Here is a 24,415-nt window from a genome sequence, read left to right on the forward strand (position 1 = left end):
GTTGTAAAGTATGTTTTCAGAAACAGGCCTGGGGGAAGTCCACAATGTCTGCATCTTACTATTTCCAGCCCCTGCTCAGCTGCTTAACTGAGCCCCATGGTGCCCGGCTTCTGCTGTCATCCCTGAGTGCACCCTTCCGAGACATTAAAAACATGACAATGGATGCTGTCTAAACATGATAATGTATGGTAGACATTTATGCCTTATTCTGTTTACACATGAGTAGCATTAGAGAATTCTGGGAAAAATCCTCAGGGGTACTTCCTTAGTTATTGGTTCAACTATTTGAATATTTTAGAAACTCTCTCTGTTTTGTTTCGTGTTGACTTTGCTCTTCATTGGAAATTTTGGAATCCACTCTTCCCACATTGGAGGTTTGAAGGGTGGGCGGAACTTCATTTTGAGATGATTCCTACATTACTGAATTTATCTCATTTTTTTCACTCTAATTTCACCCCTTCCCAGAATCATCATGTCTTTCTTTGTTAGTCACTAAAATCTTTAAGAAATGATCATATTGTAAGCAGAGATGTTAGGTAGTTAAGTGATTTTCCTAAAACGATAAAATCATTTTTTAACACATCTATATTTTATCTTGTAATTCAGTGTAATTAATATGTAATTAGTATGGCTTAATGATTGACTATATAAATTTAGCTTAGATGGTGATCATTCTGCAATCACCACCATTATCCCTAACTGCAGTTCTGAAATTTATTGGCAGTTGCCATATTTCATAAGGCTGCTTGTTTTTTTGTCGATCATCTGAATCTATACAATGGTCCTAAGCAAGAAGTACAGCTAACACATTGTTTCTGTAAGAGAAAATTTAACGATGTTCAGATAAATTAACAATTCTAGTAAAGACCTAGTCCTTATGGATTCTTCATAAAAGATATACACAAATATTTATTCCCATCAGGACAGTTCATAAATAATTAGGAATATGTGGAGAAGTGAAGTAATCTAAGATTTGTTAAAGTTTAAAAATCTTCAGTGTCTTGTCTCATGGCCTTTTAATATATCAATACATTGGACTTGTTATTTAGTTCTTTAGAATATTTTGAAATAAGACAATCTGTCTTATTCAGATAATATTGATTGGATCTTATTTTCCTGTTTAGTTTTTAAAAGATTGGTAGATTTTTGCTTGATCTTATGGTTCAGTTAGTCAAAAGACTATAAGAATGTTAAACATATAAAACCAACATTCTGCAGCTTATACCAATGCCTAAGAACAGCTTGGCCCCAGAAGATCCAGAAAGGACAAATTATGAAAACATCATATATTTATACCTGTCCTATTAAGTTTCTTTGATTAATGCCTCCAGTGGCAATTGTTTATGACTGTAAACAAATATACTAAGAAGGCAGTTGGACACATGTCATTTTAAAGCCTCCACCTCACACCCCAGAGAGCCTATAATCTCCCTATTATGAATTTTCAACTGGCACTCAGTAGCTGGCATACATTCTTTTTCAGAGGTGGGTCTCTCCATGTAGTGCTACCATACCTAAAGTGGGCATATAACATTTGGCAAGTTGGTCTAGATCATAGGATACACAGGCCATCAATGGCCTTTCTCCCCAGCAGCCTGAACAGAACTTACTGTGACCATGAAAATTGCCCTGGAGGGAAGAAGGTTCCAGCACAGTTCCAGCTTACTTCCTGTGTCTTGTGCTTCTGAGGCGTGTGGTATCAAAACAATAGGTTTTATCACCTAGTTCTGGTGGACAATCAAATGGAATAGCAAGAGTCTACAGTGTTGTAGGGGTACCCCATATCAACATCCCATTCTCAGTTCAAAGAGACTGTCTCATGGTAAATAACTTTATTTTCTATCATCTATCTATCTGTCTGTCTGTCTGTCTGTCTGTCTGTCTGTCTGTCTATCTGTCTGTCTATCTCTCCCTCCTTCTATCTATCCATCCACCCATCAATCCATCCATCCCTCTCTCATCTATCTATCTATCTATCTACCTACCTATTTATTGGTCTTAATTCTAAAAACAACTTTAGTTAGCCAATTCTCCACCCTTCCTTTCAGAGAGACAATCCCATGCATTTTTTTTTTATTCTGTCAGATTCATTTTTATCTTAGATTTCCATCCTAAAGTTTATTCACTTTTTTGGTAGTTGCAAATTAGTAATATTCACTGTTAATAGTTACATATTTTTTATTGACTGTAACTCATAAACCCACTATAGTACATAAAAATCCCATCATCCTAAGACTTCCCTTGGGCGGTTCTGTGTCCTCAGCTGCTTTCCTCAACAGTCAGCAACCACTCAATACTTTTCAATCTCATATTTTTGTCCTTTCCCTTTGGTTCTTGTCATATCTTTTTATTTCCCCTTTACAATTTTTCTTGTCATCTTCCCATCTCATTTCTTCTTCTCTTTTACTTTCTTTAGTTGTTCAGTGGTTACTGAGTACTACTATCAGCCCTGGAGATATACGGGAATATAATTATGTATGAAAAAGGAAACGGGAAAAAAATTTATGTGTGTGTGGAGGAGTTACCTGAAATCCTTGATGTTCACTGTTCCGTAGCCTTTATATCAATAAAGAAGTTGAACATTTATATTTAAATTTAGTTTTTTATTTAAATATGGAATATTAAAAAGGTGTAATACCCAGCCCATTGCCTTGAGATTCAGCAATACAGAAAAGTGTGTAAATATGAGTCACATTCTTTTGTGAGATATGATTTTTGTCTCCTCCGAACAGTGGGTCTGAGAAGACTGGTGGACCAGAACACATCCTGTTATTTTGTAGTCATAGAAATGTGGTTCCTTTTCACTCGTGGATGACTGCTAAACTTTTGGAAATGTCAGGAGGTTTAATGTACAAGGTAAATGTTCTAAAAAGATATCATTAACTGTGTTCCTAGGACTGTGAAACCCACGGCTTGGTTTTCATAATGTGCTTCATGTTTTAATATTTTCTAAATCTCCAGTGATGTCATCAAATGGAGCAGAAACAAGTGATGAAGAACAGACACATCAGTCTAACTATATCACTGACATCATCTTGATTCCAGACTCTTTGAAAAGCCTCAAAGCTTGCTTTCAATGGCAAAGGGGCCATAACTGGCTGCTTCCTTTTTACAGTTTGGCCTGTTAAAACAAAATATTGGTTCCAAAAATATATGAAATAAATTCAATTCTAGATAATGTCCTGAGTAGTAGAGACCTGAAAGAACTGGTCATTTCTTAATTTTATATTATTGTTATATAATTTTTTTGTGAAAGCAGCACATGTAGGAAGATATTTAGAAGATAACTGTGTCTATATTTGGAGAGAGGGGAGCCCATTTCAGGTGGCTTTAGAGATTAAATTAATTTTTAATTAGTGATCATCAGTGTACATTTAAATGATTAAATCAATCAGATTATATAGAAAACATGTAAAGTTAGAAAATATGTATCTTAGACGATAGCCCTAGGAAATACCAATCATTGTGTGGAGAAAAGAAATCCACAAAAGCACTCCAGAGAAATAGTCATAGGAAAGTATGTCATGACAAGAACCAAGTGTTGTAGTGCTTCTGCAAGAAACATTTTATTTCTGATATAAATGTATCAACTTTGAGCTACAATATTAGTAGTTATAATACTGACAAAATAGCAATTTTAGTAATAGTGTAAGTTCAGAGAATTAAAATATAATGCCTGACCAACTTTAGATAAAAAAATCATTATTACTTGGATACAGCATTCAAGAAAACAAAAAACTTCAGAAATAAAAAAGGAAAGATTTACTAGCTTTAAAGTAGTGGAAGATCACATGCTCTGAGAAGCTTTATGGGGAGAGTTTAAGTTATTTTCAGGTTTAAGTTATCAGCATTGGCCTTTCTGCTCGGATGGGACTTGGAAGTCCAGGAACCACACAGCTTTGAGGTGGGACCCTGTCCCAGTGAAAAGACAGCATCCTGAGACACAGGAGCCCAGGAACCACAGAGCTCTGAGAGGAATCCTCCTCCCCAGAGGCATTACAGAGGATTTCTGTGGGAAGTTCATTAATTCTTGAGTTTTCCTATTCAGGGATTACTGTCTTTTATTCAGACTTTTCACCTAAAATTAGCATAAACTGGGGAGGGTCCTGTTGAGGGACTGCGGATTAAGTTTGGGACAGTTATGGCAGTTAGGGTGGTTGGGGGTGGGGTCTGCCTCCTGGAGCTTCTCAGGCAGTGCTCTGGCCATGCAAAGTTTACAAAGTGAGTTCACAGCAGGGAAAGCCTTTCCTGCCACTTGAGTGTTATGAATATCTAACATTTAGCATATCACACTATGATTAAAATAACTTTATCAATGTATCTAGAAATGGGTAGTGTTTATACTCCACAGATTCAGTATTTCCAAATAGAAAGGGAAATATTCTCAAAACTTAAGGTAATTCTAGGAGGACTGCTAACTTTAATTCTGACAAAACCACAATCTGAGAAGTCTTTAGAGACCATCAAAATTTAGAAAAGAAACTTACTTTGAGACTCAGATGCTTAGAATGGAACGGAAGTCAACATTCATTTCAGAGTCTTAAGTGGCCAGATATTGTCCAGGGAGAGTTGCTTCAGCGTTGAAAGGCAGAAGAATTGTATTAAGTATGAGGATAATATTTTAAATTACGAAGGATAAAGTCTGGGAGAAGTGAGGCCACCAGAGAATGCAACAACAGAATGTAGCATCATCAGATTGCTAAGGAAAGGAAGGTTCTAAGAGGACAAATAAGAGTTCTCAGAGCTTATTACTGATCTGCCGGGTTTTTTTCTTTTTTCTTTTTTTATAATTGGTTATTTGTTAATATTTCTTTTTTTATTGTTGGATATTTCCTTTATTTACATTTCAAATGTTATCCCCTTTCCTGGTTCCCCCCATCCCCCAAGCCCTCTTATCCCATCCCTTCTCCCCCTGCTTCTAAAAGGTGCTGACCCACCCACCCACTCACTCACCCACCCACTCCTGCCTCAGCGCCGCCCTGGCATCTTGCCTCCAAAGAACCAAGAGGCTCCCCTCCCACTGATGCCAGATAAGGCCATCCTCTGCTACCTATGCGGCTGGAGCCATGGGTCCCTTCCTGAGTTCTCTGCTCTGCCTTTTCAAAAGACACGTCAGAGCAACCCTTTCCAGAAAAACTGCTGAATCTTTGTACTGTACAGGAAAGGAGCTTGGGCTAAGAGGAATTGGATAGACTGAAGTATGCTAGGAGGAGAAAGGACAGGGATCGTTTATGGTGCCAAGGATACGGACTTCATTCCTTGCTTTTGCATCAAAAACGTCATGCAGTGTTACCTACCATGGAATGCCTTTCCTATAACTAAATGTGTAAAACAGCTTTCCAAACCGAAGTAAACAAAGCCATTCTTCCCCATCCCTATGTCTTCTCTGGAAGTACTTACTCACTCAGGTGCCCTCACACAGGCCCTGGGTAACTAATTGCTTATGCTCCTTTGTCATTGGAAACACAAATGGGGGCGGGGAGCAGATTATGTTCCAGCTGAAACACCAGCTTGTCCTGACTCTACTTGATTGCTTAGACAATTCCCAACCCGCTCTATAGCCCCAACAATCATATCTGCCTTGGCAACACATTTGAGATTTTCATGACCCTGGCCCTAGTCCAGATGTATTTACCGAAACAGTTAAGTAAAAAAAAAAAAATCATATGTCAGAAATAACGACTTTGACCTGTCAAAAAGAAATGTTGCAATGTTATTTTGCTCGACCCTCATTCAACATTTACGTAATTGTGTTCTTTAAGAATTGTAGATGCACGCAGCCAACTGTTGGACTGAGCATGGGGACCCCAATGGAGGAGTTAGGGGAAGGACTGAAGGAGCTGAAGGGGTTTGCAACCCCATAGGAAGAACAACAGTATCAACCAACCAACCCCCCTCCCCCTCCTGCCCCAGAGCTCCCAAGGATGAACTCATCAACCAAAGAGGGACTCATGGCTCCAGCTGCTCCAGTAGCAGAGGATGCCCTTATCTGGCATCAATGGGAGGCTCGATTCCCCAGTGAGGCTGGAGTGCGTGGGAGAGCACCCTTATAAAATCATAAAAAAATGTCGCTGAGCTTTGGCACCAAGAAACTTTGGAGTATTAGCCCACTCTTCATCCTTAGCTAAAGGATTTAATAACTCTATCTGTCTTAACTAACAAAATGGTCTGTATCTTTCTTAGGTGGGTTATCTCACTAGCAGGATTATGTTCTCAGTGATTTCTCTCCTGTGACTGGAACTGGAGGGAACACGAAGGACTTTGATGAGGCTTTGGGATTAATGGCCAACTGTAAGCAGAAATAGGCAGCGATAAGGTAAAAAGAATGGATTAAAAGAACTGTGAACCTATGGGTCTTTGGAGTTACGATTTAATTGTTGAAGGACTTTATCTTACAGTCACTAACTTTCTGGGTCAATATATAAGCAACCCCAAAATCACAACCACACACAAAAGCATGCACTTGAAGTTTTATTTTTTGAAAAGGATGTAGTTCAGTGACACGGGAACAGAACTGAAAACATTCCTAATGCCATCAACCCTGCAGAGATGAAGGCCACGTACATGTAGACCTCACACATTCAATTCTATTCTAACAAGAATAGAAGACATTCTGGAGCTGTTTTGCAGCTTTGGTTCACCATTTCTGTATCATTTGTACATCTGTCCCAATATATGGGTACTAAGAAATAATTATGATAGAAAAGAAAATGGAGATGTGGATTTCCCACTCAAATCTGTTAAACAAACCACAATGATGTAATTATGTTCAAGAAGACAATGCTCATTTGTATACAGGATACAGACATACTCATCCATCCTAGTTTAGAATAATGCTAGTACTTATAACTAATAGTATTTTCCTAAATCCAAGACGATGTTTAACATTAAGATGTTTAGACCTCATCTGTGCTTATGCTTGATGCAAAGCACAGGGAGAGTTTTTGAAAAAATTTATTAAGCAAACTGATGATCGAGTTAATATTCAGCTTCTTTAGTCTTCTGTGCAAAAATACTATTTCTATGCATTTATTAAATGATGCAGATTTACCTTTTGAGCAAAATTTAAAATGATGCTTTAATTATTTTATAATTTTGTAGGCATATAAAATATTACCAGTAGTATTAATCAACTAATTTTTAATTAAAGTATGCTAATACTTTAATTAAATATATTATTTTTATTTATATAATAGTATATATAATATATAATAAATTTATTATTATAAATAATAATTAAATATATTATTTAAAAATAAGAAAATATTCATTACAGAAGTTTCTGTCTTAAAGTATCACCTAGGTTAATGGCACACTTATCAAAATAAAATAAATGCATTCAAGAATCTTAAAAGATTCTTTAAAAAAAAAGTGGTTAAGAGCACTTCAGTGGGTCTCCCTGGAACCAGAGACTCATGAAGTTTCACAGACAAACATGTAGGCAAAAGACTCAGCCACATAAAATAAAAAATAATAAAAAATAAAGAGTTAATCAATTTATAAAAGTATAAAGCAACAACACATTTAATTACAATATTCATAACATATAAATGAGCAAAATCATTTACATCCCCATGGAAATGTTTACAATATTATAATTTTTTGTCATCTCCTACACAAACATCAGACACAGGCATTTTATCTAATATGAATAAAATATCTTTAGATGCTACATGTATGGCATAAATACTAATATAAAATGTTGAGAAATGATGTCACTGGCCTAAGGTCAACTTCTGACAGGAAATCCCATATTGTTAATATTAAATTGCCATATTTCTGGTCTCAGCATCTTATTTATTTTAGAGAATGCATTTTCTTTGTGGAGTTTTTTTTTAATCAAGTACAAGTTAAATGTCAACTAAACTTATTTAAGCTATGTCTAGAATTTTAGATGCTTTTTCAAAATGCAAAAACCTGTTTTCTATTTTGACCCCTGTAAGAGTTGCTATAGAAATCAACAAGTAGAACGCTGTAGGCAAACATTCCAGTTAAAGACCGACCCAAGTGTAATTTTCACCTAATTGAACTAGCTTTATATTATATGACTCATCATTTTCTGCTTTAGCAAAATTTCATTTAATTTCCTTTCAATTCACTTACTAGGAAAATTATGAGATCTTTCTCTTTCATTTCCTTATCTTACTTTTGCTAATAATTTATCTCAGTCTTATGTTGAAAATACACTTAGCCCACTGACCTGGCTGGGGGTATATGGGTAACAGCTCCATGGGTTCATGGTTTTCTGGTATTGATGGAGAAACTTTACAATCCATGGCTAGGTGATCTTGCTGTATCGTTTCATTTTGTTCTAAGAAAAGCACATCGATTATCTTAGCGCCTCATGCATCAGAATAGACCTGGATGCAACTGAAGGAAAGAAAACCTCCTGTGGATCTACTCTTAATGTACATATGGACAGAGCCGAAGGCGTTGTATTAAAACATAGCTCAGAGCGTACATTCACAGGTGATCTGGAGAATGTAGAGGACCCGTGGTCAATTCAGTGAAAGAAACAAACAGAAAAGGAAGAGAAAAGACAGGGGAGAGCAAAATGGAAATTTGCTAATTTATGGAGATAAGTGCTCAGTTTCTTTCTACCAAACCAAGTGTGGTAGAAAAACCCTTACCCTCAGAGTCAGATGCAAGGGGTGACATAACTGAGTAACATCTGTAACATAAGCTAGTTTGTCTCAGGATGTTAGCTACCTTTCAGAAGTCAAGGAGTCAACACAGAGAGAACTCCCTGCACAGGGAATTCACACAATCCATAACTAATAAACATTCTTCTCATGTTCTGTTGGAGTCATCCGTGTGGACCTGGCTATAAATTATTGTACGGATTAAAGTTCCCATTAAATTCAGTAGCATCTTCCTCTAGGATGACTTCCAGTTAACAAAATGCACTCATCTGTCTGCCTACCTACCTACTATCTATCTATCTATCTATCTATCTATCTATCTATCTATCTATCTATCTCTTTATCTCTCTATCCACCTATCTATGTGTCTATTTTTATTTGTGTGTGTGTGTTGACGCACATGCAAGTGTGTGCATGTGTCCCACACATGATGCAGAAGTCAGAAAACAGCACGTGTGAGCTAGTTTTCTAGTTTACCTCGAAGTTTCTAGGGGTTAAAATGTAAGCTAGGTGGCAGACACTTTACCTGCTGAGCCTTCTTTCTGGCTCTTCAGGTTTTATAAAGTGGAACATCAGCATGATTTTGAGAATTACCACAGAATACTTGTTGGTATTGCCTGCTGTTGCCTGGAATAGAACCAATATCCTGAGAGCAAGCCCATTTGTAGCAGCTTTGACAAGACATGAGGAAGACTATAGATCTATAGATATTGTGCTCCCCTTGAGCTGAGTGTGGAGGGTGGAGTCCGAAGGGTAGGAAAGGCCTGGGGCAGGAAAATTGACTTGAGTTTGTGTCTGAATCAGGGTAACTAGTAAGTTCAAGATAGCTTTCTCTCTCTCTCTCTCTCTCTCTCTCTCTCTCTCTCTCTCTCTCTCTCTCTCTTTCAGAAACAAAACAAAACAACAAAACAAAAACATTCTCCCAAATTAATCAACAGCATAAGATTCAATTTTCCCTAAGAGTTTTTTTTTTTTTTTTTTTTTTTTTTTTTTTTTTTTTTTTTTTTTTTTTTGTCACCAGGATTTCAGTGGTGTCCAGGAGTAAAAGTATGTTTGGATGGCTGTATGGGAAGCTTTCCATGTAGCTTTGGATGTTCTTGTTTTCTTCAGCCCTCATAGTTTTCTGTTAAGAATAAAAATAGCTGTTTGAAATGCAAAAGAATGTGTTCTGGGAAGGTATCTTGCTAACTGAACAGAAATACTTGATCTCAGACGGAATCTCAGTTAATTCCTTGGAAAAATCAGCTTCACTTGGATAATCTACTGACATTTTTGTCTGTGTCACTACAGAAGGGAAGAAGAGCTAATTATTTAAAGAATTCAAGGCTAGTTACATTTTATATCAATTTATGACGTTAAATCAACAGACTATGTACTCTCAACAAAGTAGTAGTTAACTGAAAACATGTATTACTTAAAATTCTTAATATACATTTCTTGTTCTTACAATTTTAAAGTTTTAAGGCATGAAAAACAGAGGGAAAAGATGGAGAGAGAGGAAAGAGAGAGAGAGAGAGAGAGAGAGAGAGAGAGAGGTTGAAGAGGAGGAAGCGAAGCCAGTAGGTCTGTCAAGGTGTCTGGCGGAGTCTTCATGCCTTTCTGGGAAGACCACTCTTTGATCCGAGGCCTAGAGTCTCAGGTTAGCAATACAGAGAGAAAGTGTGCTTTCCAGGCACTGAGGAGGAAGACCAACCATTGGCTTTGCCTCAGGCTCCAAGATGCCCATCCAGTTGCAGTTGCTCTCAGGCACCTCCCCTCTATGCTCACCCATTGGTTCATTCTGCAGGAGAGTGTGCTTCTTTCATGTTTGATTTGTGTAATTTTTTTAGCTCACTCCAGAAAACAGTATTATAGAGACAGGAGAGAAAGTCTCATGTTAACTGTAGTAAAGGGGATGGAAAATCCTGACCTGACTTTGATTTGTTTTAAAAGTGCATAGCTCCATAGAATCAAAATTCAGCTATATAAGGCATGTATGTGGGAAAGGCTGAGGGCCTATGATGGCATCCATTTTGGACCTGGGTATGTGTCTGTTTCAAGGGATGCAGAGAGGTTGACTTAGTGATAGAACACTTCCCTAATACTCACAGGACCCTGGGTTTAATTTCCAGCACACACACACACACACACACACACACACACACACACACACACAGACATAGACATACACACACACATACACACACACACACACACAGAGGAGAGAGAGTCATATAATACATATACACATGCATAAATAAGCATACTATATACACAGACACAGACCAATACATTATGCACACAGACACATGTAGAGACATACATACACACACACACACACACACACACACACACACACACATACACACACACACACATACACTCACAGAGACATACATACACTGACTCAGACATACACAGAGACACAGAAACACACACAGACACATATATTCACACACACAGACACAAATACAGACTCACAGGCACAGGGACACAAAGACACATACATGCTCTGTTGGATTTTTGTTAAAATTATCAATGCCCCATTTTATTAGAATAATCTTCTAATAGCAAGTAAAAGCAGTATTTCTCCCTAAAGTGACCAGTTATTTGGTATTCAAAGGTAGTATTTGTCTCTCTAGGACTAAAAGATTCTTTGAGAAATATGAATAGTAATAATAATATTAAGGAATTAAGGAAGAGGACCACTGAACCCTTTAAGTGTGTTCTCAATAGTTGCAGAATTAAAAATCTTTTTCATATGACAGGGGTAACAGTGTAGGAATTACTAAAACCAACTCCACTAAAGCATGTAGCTTAAAAAGAGTAAATTTTCGACTTAAAGTATAAAAACAAAAGAAAAGAAAAAGTAACTGATGAACTATGTAAAACATAGGTTCTGTGGATGAAAGCTTAAATGAAAGATTTTACCAGAAAGATTTCAGCTCAGTTCATAGGTTCAGGATTAAGGGGTTTAGAGAAATTTCATTAATATTTTAGTTATCTGTTGGAAACATGAACCAAATACAGGTTCTATAAAAACCAGTACTCTACCCTATCAACAGTCATCTTTAGGATGTCCTTAATAAATATAAAGGAAGAAATAGAAAAATGTTAAAAGAAATATTAGCATAAATTTAAATATGTAAGAAAACAGCATCAGTAAATTTACAGATTTAAAGAGTAAAATCCTAAGGGCAAAAAATCTAATTCAGGGAATCATCTGCTCAGAGAAGACCTGGATCAAATTGTCTTATCCTTAAACTTATAGACTCTCACCCTCATTAGGAAAGTTTACTTTTAAGATAGTCATAGGTTAGTTAATTGAAACAGGCATAATTTGTCAGCGTGCATAAAGTAAGTGCCTGCGAGGTATTCAGCCCTTAACAAAACATCTATATATCCCCACTCTTAAAGAGCTCGGGGAACACTGCAGAAGAGGGAGAAGAAATTTTATAAGACCCAGAAGCTAGGGTGGATTTCTGTAAAATAGTGTCTTCTAAAGTGACAGGGATATTTTAACCACAAACTCACAGCAGCACTGGCTGCCTATACAAAGCCTGCACAAGATCAAGCCAATCAGCTTTTGAGCAGGAAGGGGAGAGGGCATCAGGAGGCCACGCCCCTAGCTGAAAGAGGGAGGAGTCAAGTTTTATTTCCCCCTAGTGATATAGTCAATGGCGGTTACCATGTTCCAGTGGTTGGCTCTACACCCATGCACACAAGGGACATACTAATTATACTCAATTATACTAATTATACAAATAAAACAGGACACGAAATTGAGAAATACGGAGGAAAAAATGGTCTGAGACTAGGAGGAAGGGATAGAGAAGTAGATATTATCAATGTACTATATATATGTATATATACATATATATTGAAAACATTTTAAAAATAGAAAATAATATTCACGTCGTTCTACTTGTAATAAAAAAGATGGGAGCCATATTCCCAACAAGAGATGAAACAGTAAATCTGATTTTAAAAGTAAATCATGCATATGAATAATGAGAGCACTAACTGATCAGGTCTCTGTTCCTAATGGGAACTTACACATTTAATTTGACCTGCGAGTCCAATCCCCAGTAAATATTTACTTGATTATTTATCATATCACACTGAAAGTATCTATTGTTGTTGTTGTTACTCAGTATCTCTGTTCTCAAAAATTTGGTGGCCATGAACACCACGTTTAGTTAATGGATCTAAAATGAAATATGCAGTGTGTATGTCACTTGGTAGAAGAAGACCGAAGCACAAGACCCTGTGTGTGACCCTAATTTGTTCATTCACTCAAATCCACCTCACCCCCCATACATACATCCAACTGACAAAAGCGTAAACTATTTTAGATTTTCTGACAGTGAACCATCATAGACATTGTCCACTCCTCTGTGTTCAAAGATCCGTGATATACTCAGACACGGTAAATAGTTCTTGTCTTCACAAAAAAGAATGCACTTACAAAATAATGAAATTTTCCTATTGAACAGTGAACTCTCACTTGGTCTCAAATTAAATTTTCTCTGTCCTTTAGAATTTACACCTTGTCTTGTCTCCTCCCCCCCACAACCAAGCTGGCTGGCAGCTCCCAAACTCTTCCGATGGCTACCTCCGGCCTTTGTTCCTGTGAACAATGAGGCTCCTCACCTCGACTACCGACACCGCCCCCAAGGCGGTTTTCACCTGACTCGCCAGTCTGAAGGCAGGCGACCCGCTGAGACCTGGAGCCAAGAGAATTCACAGGCCCGCCTTTGATGTGACCGACTTCTGGGAGGGGTGGTCGATCCCCCAATTACTATATAACTGGCCTTAAAAATATTAAAACCAGTCTTGACCGGAATATTCGCCTTGACTCATGTCTCTTGTCGCCTCCCCCTTCCCTGTAACCTCAAAATTCTCTTAACAGGTAAGCCGGTTCACATGTAGCTGCTGGCAGACTACATTGTCTTACTTACTCAGAGTTTATATTGCTATGGTGAAATACAATGACCCAAGGCAAATTGGGGAGTGGGTGTTTATTTAATCTTTTAGCTTAAAAGTCCAAGTCGGGGCTGGAACTGATGCAGAGACCATGGAGGGGTACTACTGGCTTGTTTGCTCCTCGCGGCTTGCTCAACCTGCTGTCTGATAGAACCCAGAGCCACCAGCCCACGGACAGCACCACTCTCAGTAGTCAATCAGTTAAGGAAATCTACCACCAGGAGGCCAATTAGTGGGGACATTTTGTCGGTCGACTTTCCCTCTTCCCAAATGACTCTAGTTTTTATAAAGTTGACATAAAACTAGGCAATGTACAAGCTAATGTGTAAGCTAGTTTTCAGACACCATAAAATAATAAACTCAGTGTGAGTATATTAGTAGACGAATATTGACCAAGAGCTGTTGAACAACCAATTGTTCAGGGCTACTCAGTGTAAATAGGACCTTCATGCTGGATTAAAGATACAAAAATTTTGACTTATTCTAATAGTGAATTGAGAATATACATTAGCAACAACAAACTTCAATTGAAATTGAAATGAATTTAGTCCCTTATTCAAATGATTTGATGTTCTATACCCTTTCCAAATCTGTCCTATTTATTATTTTTCTCTAAAAAGAGGAAAAATTTAATTGTGGCACATTCTAATTTTGGAAATGAGGGTCCTCCTAAATTACAACTTAGTGATATTTGGGTGTTAGAAGGAATAAAATATGGATGTACCTCCTCATTAATAATGAGTACAAGGACAACTCATTGGTAATTTTGCAAACAAATGATGATAGAAAGTGATGGACTAATAACAAGAAATCTTCCCAGTTATCTCTAACTTTTAGAGTGTGATCACAGAATAATACAATGATATATCTGATCAGGACCTTCACATCTATTCATGTTAAAATCTGAGCCATCCACTTTCACAATCCAGTGTTTTAAAAGATGCGATTGAGTGGGAAGTGGATTAAACACATGTGCATTTAAAATGCATTTCATTAATGAAGCAATGAAAAACCAATATTACCTCTTTAGCACGCACACCCATGTCCATCATTTTCTGGTTGTATTGCTACAAAATAAATAACATTTATTATTCCAAATAGACATATGAACAGTGAAAACAAAATAAAATTATTTTCCCAATTCTAGTGGATATAATTTTACTTACTTGCTGGGAAATGATGTCAGATACCTTTAAAATAAAATAAGATGTTTATAAGGATAAAGCTGGGTCATTTGTTGCACGGTACTGAAATGTCTCTTTCATTCCTGACACATGGGAGCACTTGAGTGATTGCACTTGCTATGGATCTGGATAAGAGTTCTCATCCAGAGTGACCCATGGGTCCCCTCTCATCCTGCTTATAACACTCTACCCAAGTATTCCCTGGTATAACATGGGATATATTGATATATCTCTTTATCAGAGAGGAAATGATATTATGATTTTTGGCACATATCACTTGATATTGCTATTATTGATAATTATTGTATTAAGACTATAGAGTAAGTTTGTTTAAAACTGAATTTCCCCTTTTCCTTGTTTTCCTTGAAAATAAAAATTTCCCCCTTTCTATAATATATCCATGTTACAGTTTCTCTTCCCACTACTCCTCTCAGTTTCACTACTGGTCATCTTTATAAATTACAGTGTGGACTGTTGTAACATCATTTATTCTGTGCATTATACCACTTTACTTCTTGCTTTCCCAGTAGAGAACTTACCAGAGTGTGAGTGGAGGGGAAGGCATGGTTCACAGTATGGCCCCAGGGATTCCTGGTGATGTGATATTGGTAAAGACCCTTGAGGACTTGGGGTGGTTTGAACTTCTGAATGGATTGGTAGCATTTGTTCTAGAAAGAGGGAAATATTCACTATTCACTTCAATGTTTTATGTTTTCTGTGTATCACAGCAGATATTGAATCAAGTGAATTAGAACTTCAGTTAGATATCTATGGTGGCAGAAATCGACCTGCATAAAGCTTACTGTAACAGCATTTACATTTGTAGCTTATTGAAAATTAAAAATATTGTCTTATTAATAAATATTTCTAGGCAAATTATATATCATATATAATCACAATGCTATATACCTATACAAGCTTCTGTGATATATAGTTGATATATATTTTGTGATACATATACATTTATGCATGTATATATATATATATATATATATATATATATATATATATATATATATACATCAAAAATTCATATAAGACAATCAGGAAAGAGTGAATTAGAAGCTTTGTGCCTTATTTTAATTTCTTTAAACAGGCTCTAAAGATCTTAGGAGACAGGAAAAAAAATTTAATTTCTTTGACTCCAGGCACAGACACTCTTAGAAACTGATTAATCACTTTGATTTTGTCTGTTACCACACATATAGCAGTTTGCTTAATTAAATAGTATTGCAATAAGTCTTAAAGACTTAAGTCTGACTTGATAGGTTCATTTTAGAAGTTATGGAAAAAAAAGCAAAATAGACTCTTCTGGAAAATTCTCATTTTTATCAGGTATGAAAGAAAATGGATTGTACCAAATAGACACATGTATGTACATATATATGTATATGTACATTTATTTGCCTTTATTTTGGTATCTGGCACACTTGTATCTGTGAGTATATGTAGTTTGGCACATGTATGGCACAGTGCCCATCTGAAGTGTGGAGGTCAGAGAACAGTTTGCAGGAGTCTGTTCCTCCTTCCCTCCACTTCAGTCTGGGGGCATGAACTCAGGCCATCAGGCTTGTCACCAAGCAACTTTATTCTGGAAGCCACATAGCTGATGCATATATAGGTATTTATAATTTCCTAGAGCCATTGTTATACGAATTCACAATTTCATTAGAAGCGCTTTGAAGAGAGAACACTATCAGAATAATTTTGACGAAATATAAAAATGACTTTTACAACAATTAGACATTTTTGTCAAAGAGAGGTCTTATTTGGATTTGGAGTTCTTCATTTTCAAGGAAAAATATTTTGACTATAAAGATTTGGAACAAATGTCTGTGGTATGTGGAACAATGGAATGCACAATGTTTTATGCATTTTTAAATATTTGCCTTACAGTATAATCCTTCACAGCCAATACACGTTGTGCTGTTCATTGAGAAAACTGTTGTTACAGATCAACTTGGAATTAAAATAGCAAATGCCAAGACTGACCATAGGATGGCTGGGGTCAATAAACCCTGTGGATTGTCAGTCTGTTGAGGTATCTGCTATGTTACTAGAAAAAGGTTAATGAGCAATGAAGTAATTTGTGGTGGCATTACAAAGCCAGTGGAATAATATTTAGTGCACTCGAACAACAAAAATATACACATCGAGTATCATGTATGTTTTTTTACATACATGTGTACACATAAATGTGTGTAAGAATAATAATACGAAAATTATTAATGTGATAGTCTTGGGGGCATGGAAAGGGCTGGAGGGAGGAAAAGAAAAGGGGAAGTGATATAATTCTATTTCAATTAAAGTATATTACAAATATCCGCATGTAGCTGGCAACTTGGCTGGAAATCAGAACAAAGAGAACAGGAAAACTATATTACGCCATACAAATTTGATGAACTAAGTATGTCATTGAGATGACATGGATTGTGAGAACACTCAAAAGAAAAGTATAACTTTGCTTTTCTTGAAGTTATAACTTGTAAGAGAAATTTAGAGTTTTTCTTCCATACCGAGCTTAGCTTTGTGATGAGCAGCTTGTTATAAGATATGCAAAACCCCAAGCACTACTAGTTTATATTGATTTTATATTTCATGTTGCTAAACATTATAATTTGAAAACATTTATTTTATATTTATTATAATTATTTTAAATGATGTCACTTGAAAGAAAATTACTCACCTTTATGGGAGCTTCAACAAATCCCTTAAGAAAGAAGAATAACATTACTTACATGATTTTACCCTAGAGTTATACTAGCATATTAGAGAAAACTAATTGAATAATTGGGGTCCAGTTATTCCAATGAATAATGTGTAATAAAATGTCATGCATTAACCTAAAAACAATCTACGTAGGAAAAGAGAAGGGTGAAAGAATTTAGAAATTGAATGAGAATTGATTTTAGAATAAGGACTACTAACTCATGAATGCTTTAGAACCAGTAGAATCTGTGAATAAAATATATTAATTGATTCATGTGAATATATTGTGTTCCACTGTATTTCAATTTTCAAATAAATGGGTGTAAATAGAATTCTATTCTTTGGAAATTATTTTCATTTATATTTTTTTGTCTTGATACTTAATTATATTTTAATTTTCAGATTAATTTTAATTTGACTTAAAGAATTTCTTATTCATGTGCTTTAAATTTTATATTCTGAAAAGGAAATAAATGAATTTTTATATGTCTTTTTCTGAACTTTATTGTGACAACTTTTGCTATAATGAACTAGCAAAGCTCTGGATTTGAGTTGCTAAGAAATTTAGATACTTTCCACTTTAAAAACAGGGCTAACAAATGGTTCACAAATCCTTTCCTGGGGTTTCTTCATAGTAGGCTATAAAATTTCTGTAAACAATGAAAATATATCTTTTCCCAATTACAAATAAAATACTCATTTCTTTGTTAAGGGAAAATGACATTATTTTCATAAAACAATTTGTCAAAATTAATAGATTAAAATAATAAAGTTTTACCTGACTGGGAAAAATGACCACATCCATATTCTGCTTGAAGTTCTACAAAATAAAATTTGATTGTACAATTTTAATAAAACTAAAGGCTAAAATATATTTAGTTTACAAAGTGAAGACTTACATCTTGAGAGTTATCCATGGATTCCTTAGAGAGAAAGAAAAAGTTATTTACATCATGAATATTTGCACCACCTCAAAAGTTTCAATTCACACCCATCAGTCAATGGATAGATAATACATTTGTCTGAATTTTAGAGCAAAGTTGATAGAAGTTTTGCTCTCTATATAATGATCCTATTATATTTCAAATAACCAATTCTTTTACTGTATCAAAACAAAAAGCTTCCAAGCATCAAAACACACAGTAATTAAAATACTATTTATTTGCCCTGAACATTTCCCAATTTCTTTCTATTTTTCTCCTGACATTTTCTTCTGCTTTTATTTTTTTGAAATTAAAATATAATTACATCCTTTCCTCCTTTCCCTTTCCTTCCCCAAATCTTCCAATGTAATATTTCCTCCCCTGATCTCTCTCATTTTCATGGCCATTGGCTTCTTTTTATTTAATTGTTGTTACATATGTATTCCTAAATACAATCTTGTCAGTCCATATAATGTTGTTTGTATGTGTATGATTTCCCTGAGCCTGTGAGGAAGTCCTTAGGTGACAATGATCGATCACTAGATATTAGGTCATTGTTTTATGCATCTGACCTCGGGGAGCCATTAGGAAATTTACATTTAGTATGAAATCAACTAAGCTTTCAGGGTCTATATTCCAGCCACTCATACCCCCATTATATGTAGGCCAGACCATATGCTTACTAAGTGAAACTATTTTGTATTCATATTAAGATGTCTTACCTCACTGGAGGAGTAGTGCTTCATCCTCTATAAAAACACAAAAACCAAATAGAAATTTTACTTTTGTGGTTTATTCATAAGGTAGAGTTATCTTGCCATTTTGTAAAGGGATATGATGTATTTTGGGGAACCCTTTGTTTTTCTTTTAAAAGCAACAACAGTTTAAAGTGCTGATGGCCACTACTGCACCAGAAACCTCTAAGCAATTTAACACATTAGGTATGTTCTTAACTGAACTCTATGGGACACAAACATATTTTACTTTCATTTAAAAGTGGGTGAAAACCACAAGAATTTGGAGGGAAGTGTTGGGGGAATACAGGGAGTGCTGTAGGGGAAATAGGAGGTAGATATGATTATATTTCATATATATGTTATAACATTTGAGATCTGGTAAAATGATTATGAGATAGACATACTTGCTGCCAAGCCTGACAATAGGTATGCATTCCTGAGATTAGCATAGAAGAAGAAAATTGATTCCTATAAGTTGTTGCTTGGCTTATACAGGCAAAACACAGTATATATGCACACATGCACCACAGACCGCATAAATACTCAAAGAAAGAAATATAAGTAAGTTTTGGTTAAGAAAAATATTGGCAAGTCACATAACAAAGAATGCAAACAAACTATGAAATTACTCTTAAAACCCATTATAGATTGGTAAATTTGTGTAATCACAAAGCAGATTAAAGATGATGATGTAAACAGCCCCCTCAAAGGTCCTCACTCACTCTTAAAAATTCTCATGGACACTTTTCTTTCTTTCTTTATAATTATTTTCTATATTTTTTGTTTACATTCCGAATGATTTTCCCTTTGCCGGTTCCCCCATCCCCATAAGTCCCATAAGCCTTCTTCCATCCACCCATTCTCCAATCACCCCCCTTCCACTTCTCTGTCCTGGTAATACCCTACAATGCTGCCTCAAGCCTTTCCAGGACCAGGGCCCTCTCCTTCCTTCTTCATGGGAATGATTTGATATGTGAACTGTGTCTTGGGTATTCAGAGCTTCTGGGTTAATGTTAATCCTGTCAGAGTTTAAAATATGATACATGCATATCTACATCACAGGATCTTAAAATGCTTTACCATAACAACATCCTATGTGATTTCTTTTAGTTCTTATTAACCATCAAAGTGAACAGGGCACAAGTGTTTGACTAGCATTAAAAAATGAAGATTGAATTTTTATGTGAAGAATTGTCATGTATGCTCAACTGTATATCTTGATTTCCAACAACATATAAGTTCATGTCTTACATTTGTAGCCTGCTAAACAAACCATTCTAATTTTACTTGAGTGAACTTTTTCTGAAGTTTAAAGGAGTATTGAGAAAGAAAAGAAACGTGTGGTGAAGACTAAAGAGGGAAGCTTGAAATGTTATCTTCTAATCCCTTAACTTGTACTTTTCCCTAATATTTCCCTTAATGACCGTCCGGTGTAAGAAGTAGCAGATGCTAGTTCATCTTTATGAGCAGAGCATTGTAGACACAAAGTAAGAAATGATGTCCCGGAGACGAGGGAGGAGAGCAGGAGGGATGGACACCATGAACAAAATCAAACAGAGTGTACAAGCACCTTCAAAAACATACCATATGCTATACCTAGGCCTGCGTTTATTGTTTATGACATGAATATTCCTGTAATATATCCACCATTGCTTGACTATCTAACTTAGATTCTGAAACATGGTAATCCAGAATGGTGACTTGTATTTACTTTAGTTGAATTTTTCATTTTTAACTCTGTCTTTCTTGTGATTTAAAAAAAAAAAAGAACAATTATCAGAGGAATGAAAGTAGTTCATTGTTAAATTCAAGTAGGTATAGAATGAAATCTCCCTAAACTTGTAAGGAAACGGTTCATAAAAATTATGCCCACCTTAATGTCTGGTATGAAGCAGGGCTAATTTCAGGTTCAAATGACCACGTATGTGTTCCTAGCTGCATAAGATGCTCACTCTTCATCTGTGTAAAGGAGACTAGATTGTCTTCATTTTCTCATGATCCTTACCTGCTTTGCAAGAGCAACAGCCAGAAGGCATGAAAGAATGATGAACTTCATGATTGATGGGCCCTGTCAAACAGAAAGCCAATAATTTTCTTTCTTTAATATCAAATATGTCTCTGTGTGGTTGTATATTATTTCATCTTTATCTATTCTAACCAAGAAAGGAGAATGAAGATTGGCAAAATCAGATTAACTTGGAAATTATGTATATACATGTGACAAGTTCTTCATAAAGAGGACATAATATGAATGTTTCACTTCTGACATAAGGAATCTTATCTCAGCCATAATAAATTAAGATTATTTATCAATTTATTCATATTTGCTACTATATTTCAGGAGCTTTCATAGGCCCAAAGATAGATAGATATATAGTATCTATATTATATATCCATAGTAGATATATAATCTATTAGGATATAGTTTACTTTATAAATATGTATATGCGATTGTGATGTCAGAGTATGCAGTCCTGAATGCAGGCTTTGTTGGGCCAGTAGAGGGCGCTAGTATGAGCCAACTGTCATGTGTTAGGGACCTGGACTCTGTTCTATAATGAAAGTATAATGAGTGATCTGCATTGTTGAGTCATCTCTTCAGCCTCAGGACACATTCTTTACTATTAATTTTCAGTCTCAGGGAGAACAGAAACACCAACAAACAGAAAGAACTCATAGATAAAAGAGTTCTCCCTTAGGTCAGAGTGCTAGGTTTCTAAGCCTCATCACAGGGCCTCTAAGCCATCTCATTAAGTCTGGCTCCTTACTGGGAGGATATAATACTGTGTTAGGCATCAAGACCCCACCTAAGCTTAAGAAATCCACCTAATGTGGTGCCCTTCATTTCACACATCAAGATAATGACAGAAGTGCAAGATCTCTAAGATTCCTTTAATTCAATTGTCTCTATCCTAAGACTACATACCCTTGTTCCTAACCCTTGTTCCTACATACCCTTGTATCCTAAGACTACATACCCTTAGCTATCAAAAATAAACAGCAACAACACCTGCAAAATGAAATAAAGTCATTCTTAGTTTTTATTGGTATAAGATAATACAATGTTGTTTATATTCTACAAAAATTAAATTATTTTTAATATTTAATTTAAAAGGCATGAATTTTTAAAACAGAAGTAACAATTCCAATGGCATAACAATAGAATTTAGGAATTATGTATGTGAAAACATTTTTTAATATTAAGAAAAATACTTTCAATGGCCAAATTTATGATTATTTTGCTACCACATTAAAATGGTGGCTTGTTTAATTTTCTAGAAAAAACATTTTATATATGACACTTATTTCAGGAGCAATATATATATATATATATATATATAATGTTCATATTTTACACATGGTTAAATCATTTTTTGCACATATTTATGTTCCCTGGATAAAGTAAATTGGAATTGGACAAATATTGAGTGTTAAAGGTTTTCTAGTTAAATGTTTTTAATATGTTGATAACAGAAACATAAATAGATGTGATTAATAAGCAGCTGTTCTATCCAAGCACAGAGATATGTATAAGAAACTAGTAGATAAATATTGAGGTCTGTATACCAAACATAAAATACACAATAACCTGGATCTCCAAAACCCTCACATTGTTGACCTCGCCTTTTAACCAAGATTTAGACATTCATTATTTTGTGGAATTGTCTCTAGTGTCCATACAGTAGTTCCTTCTACTAACACCAAAAAAAGTAAAATTATTAGATTTTGTTAGTTAAAAATATATAATCTCAAAGAACTTTACGGTACTGGGCATTTGATTCTTTAGACATTTTTTGGCATAATATTCCATTTTATAATAATCTTTTGTATATAAATGAGTGAAAATATGTCAATGTTACCTTGCTTCCTTAGTTGAAGACAAGTTGTCCAGGCAATGAGAGGCCTGGGATGAGTTATCCATTCCTATTTAAACTCCCCCTTTCTCTCTGAAATGGTAATTGGTGTGGTTCAAAATAACCTCAGAGGGACTTGTATTCTTAGAAGTCACGATGATTAGAATTGCTTCCCTTCTGGTTTGTATCACTTATTCTTGGGAGTTCTTACACTCAGGATGATTCAGAACATGACAACAAGCAATGAGGATTTCATGACTGTGACATCAACGTTACGCTTCTCTGAGCCCTGTGCTTGAGCACTCACACGTGCCTTGTACTGCCCGCATCATTCAAAGGATGGGATTTCCCTATAGGCGCTTCGATGTCTCTACATTTCAAAATGTTCATAGACATTTATATTCTTTATAAATCCTAAATTGTATATTCTGAAACATAAGTTAAGTCTAAAATGTTTCCCTCATATTTGCTAATTCCATATTGTCAACATATATTTGAGATATTTTATGTTTAGATTAGATAAATTTAAATCATTAAAATATTATTTTTGAGTACTATTACAACTATAGTAGACTTTTGTCCCGATAATGAAAATTTTAACTGACAGGATAAAATGCTAACTTCCAAGCATATGTAATTATTGGCAAATGTATAATTTTAGAAACCCAAGGCTTTGGTTAGCTGAAGAATTAATATTTAAGCTCCAGAATTTTAACAATGCTGATAATTTTGTGTAGAAGTCTGTGTATGATTTACAATAATTAAAACTGCATTTTAACAATAAGAAAACCACCAATAGGTTTTAGATCTTCTTATCTGTTTTTATGTTTGTAAAATCCATTTGCCAAATGGATTAATATTTTATCTTAATATCTTAAATATTTTCTTTCTAAAACAGAGATAACAGCTTATTTTAGATTATAGATTTCTTGTAATTATTGCTTCCAATAATTATAAGTGCTTGGAAGTTAGCATTTTATCCAGTCAGTTAAAATTTTCATCATCTGGGCAACCGTCTACTATTGTAGCAATAGTACTCAGACATAATATTTTAACAGTTTAAATTTATTATAAACATATAAAATATCTCAAATAAATGTTACAATATGGAAGTAGCAAACATGAGGGAAACATTTTAATTATGTGGAGCTAAAATATATTTTGTGGGTTTTGTATTATCTAGGATTCAAAATATTTATCATCTAAAGCCACACAAAAATCTTTCTAGTAATTTTCACTTTGGTATCTCTCCATCTATCTATCTATCTATCTATCTATCTATCTATCTATCTATCTATCTATCTATCTCTATCTCTATCTATCTATCTCTATCTCTATCTCTATCTCTATCTCTATCTCTATCTCTATCTCTATCTCTATCTCTATATCTATATATGTAAT

The 24,415-nt window shown here is 35.2% G+C and overlaps 1 protein-coding gene across 1 annotated transcript; it reads right to left on the reverse strand.

Moving 5' to 3' along the window:
- Positions 1 to 6,205: 6,205 nt before the first annotated feature.
- Positions 6,206 to 21,216, reverse strand: LOC127696714 (alpha-S2-casein-like B). The gene is given in 9 exon segments (XM_052199683.1): positions 6,206 to 6,289; positions 8,201 to 8,311; positions 14,630 to 14,674; positions 15,331 to 15,459; positions 17,478 to 17,501; positions 17,571 to 17,586; positions 18,256 to 18,320; positions 18,400 to 18,423; positions 21,166 to 21,216. Coding segments are annotated over 9 exon segments (549 nt in total).
- Positions 21,217 to 24,415: the final 3,199 nt, after the last annotated feature.

Source organism: Apodemus sylvaticus, chromosome 11 (genome assembly GCF_947179515.1).
Source record: "Apodemus sylvaticus chromosome 11, mApoSyl1.1, whole genome shotgun sequence".
Classification (NCBI taxonomy): Eukaryota; Metazoa; Chordata; class Mammalia; order Rodentia; family Muridae; genus Apodemus; species Apodemus sylvaticus.